Source organism: Adiantum capillus-veneris, chromosome 24, assembly GCF_014529385.1.
Source record: "Adiantum capillus-veneris isolate H3 chromosome 24, ASM1452938v2, whole genome shotgun sequence".
Lineage (NCBI taxonomy): Eukaryota > Viridiplantae > Streptophyta > Polypodiopsida > Polypodiales > Pteridaceae > Adiantum > Adiantum capillus-veneris.
In genome coordinates, this window is record NC_140954.1 from 2691426 (window position 1) to 2693707 (window position 2282).

Below are 2282 nucleotides of genomic sequence, written 5' to 3' on the forward strand. Positions count from 1 at the left end.
GAGTGTACTAAATAAAGCCAAACTTGTTAGGAACTACACTACAAGAGGTTGTGTGCTCTTGTGACGCTGTTAGCGACGGAAATACACTGGGTTTTTATAACCCCCGGCGTCGCTAAAACCGTCGCTAAGAGCGTCGCTACGAGAGCGTCGCTATATGCGTCGCTATACGCGTCGCTATATAGCGACGATCATAGCGACGCTCATAGCGACGGTTGTAGCGACGTTTACACAGAAGACTATAGCGACGCTCATAGCGACGGTACAGAGCCATAAATAGCGACGCTTATAGCGACGCCTGACAGAATTTTTTTTGGGTGGTAGGGCATTGAATGCTCTGCCACCCATCAACCATATTGTACTTGATTCACTTTTTAAAAAAAGTGCAAGGGTAGATAATAGACCCAAAATAGTCACCCACAAGATGCATTGTTTGCAAAATTGACAATTGTACACATCATAGGCAAAATGAATTGATTGGCAAATGTAATAATGACAATTGTACAACATCATAGGCATAAAGAATTGATTGGCAAAAGGAACTGCGGTGACAAATGTAATAAGATACATGGTTCAAAAAGACGTATAAAATCCGTCTCATGATACATAAGCTATGAGAAACCCTAAACTAATGCTATCTAGCTACGGCTAAACTGACGTCGTCTAGTCAGACGTCTCATCGCGTCCAAGCGGCGTATCTGTCGGATTCTGCAAAAAAAGACAATAAGACAGTTTTCAGTAAGTATAAACATATAACGACATTTATAAAACAATACAAAAAATAAAAAAGAGTAAACCCTAATACTAACCATGCCGCCGCGAGAACTGAGAATGTCCATCAGGGCGTTTAAGCCCTTCCTGCCTGCGTACTCGCGCTCGTACGGTGTGGGATCACGTCGTGTCATCGACCACTGTCAAAACATACAAAGATTTCATTATGTTAGAATTAAAAAACTCATAAACCCTAAACTATCAAACATAAAGAGCAATGTGAAAACACTTACAAAATCGGCCTTAAATGATGCCCATCCACCGCTCCCCAAGTGGTGCGAGCTCCCTGCCTCTACTCGCGCTCTGGCTGCATCCTTTTGTTGCTTCCACTTGTCGGGATTCTCGCGCGCTGCTTTCTTCGCATTCTTCCAATCTTCTTTGGCCAGCCAATCTGGCCTGTTCCACCCATTCTTGATTGCTTTTTGCACTTCGGAACGCTTGTGTTTGCAGTATTCGCGCATTCAAATCTTCATCAGGTCTTCATTGAAGCGCTGATCCCGTGTTGGAACGGGAAACTCATCATGAAGTATGCTGATGACTCTGTTTTTTAAATCACTTGGTACTTCACTCCATTTGTTTAGTATGTAGTGTCTAAACAGCTGAGAGCAAAGACCACGCATGCGCGAGATCACCTTCTTGTCGTCATCATCCATGATGATGCCGCCGCTGATGTCGACGAAGTAAGGCAAGCCCTCTGGCCGGTGACGCGTGAACCTGGGTGTCCCGACAGGGGTCTCTAGCGGCGTGTCGATGGGGGTACGGACGTCTAGTGTCTCCACCGGCGTCTGGGCCCCGAAGCGAGGAGTGTCGAGTGGGGTGGCTCCTGGCGGAGTAGGTAGAGGTGTATAGCTTCTAGGAACAGTCAGCCGTGCAAAACCTGGCGTAGATGGCGATGTTGTGGCTGGTGTGGGGGCGGGCAAAGAAGGGGAGGGTAAAGAGCCTCGTCGAACACGAGGCGGTGTGGAGGCATCGGTGGCGGAATCCCCACAACAACCGCCACCGCCACCACTAGAGCGCCGGTGTCTAGACGAGTGTGAAGCTCGTCTCGTCGACGCCGAAGCTTCGGAGCGCGCCGAATGCTTCGAAAGAGAGGGAGATGCGGATGGAGTAGGAACGCACGATGATGCGCCAGAGCGATGACGCTCCACGTACCACTGTCTCTGCTGCGGTGACAAAGAAGAAAGAAACTCCTCATCATCCATACCTGCATTAAAGCAATGAATTGAGTGATAGAAGAGGCAAGTTGAAAACTCAGAATTTTCAATCAAAAGATGTGAGTGCGAGTAGAAAAGAGTGTTATACACCATGGAAGGTACTTAGAGAGCCAGAGCTTTTACAACACGGAGCAAAATTGTTCAAATACAATATTTGTGGCTTTAAGAGATCTCTCTCTCATCCTCGCATAACTCAGCATAACTTCCTATATCTATATAGAGCTCTCCGTTTAAACACATATCCTCTGTTTCATTTTGTAGCTCCTCTGCATGCACCCCATATAGAGTAGTAGCATCTTG

The 2282-nt window shown here is 46.8% G+C and overlaps 1 protein-coding gene across 1 annotated transcript; it reads right to left on the reverse strand.

Annotated features, from left to right (window-relative positions):
* Positions 1 to 459: 459 nt before the first annotated feature.
* Positions 460 to 2282, reverse strand: LOC147425837 (uncharacterized). Its single transcript, XM_086499162.1, has 3 exons — positions 1002 to 2282; positions 807 to 908; positions 460 to 705 (listed from the first exon to the last, which is right to left on the reverse strand). The coding sequence occupies exons 1-3, from the start codon at positions 1227 to 1229 to the stop codon at positions 661 to 663; spliced, it is 375 nt and encodes a 124-aa protein (XP_086355288.1). The 5' UTR covers positions 1230 to 2282; the 3' UTR covers positions 460 to 660.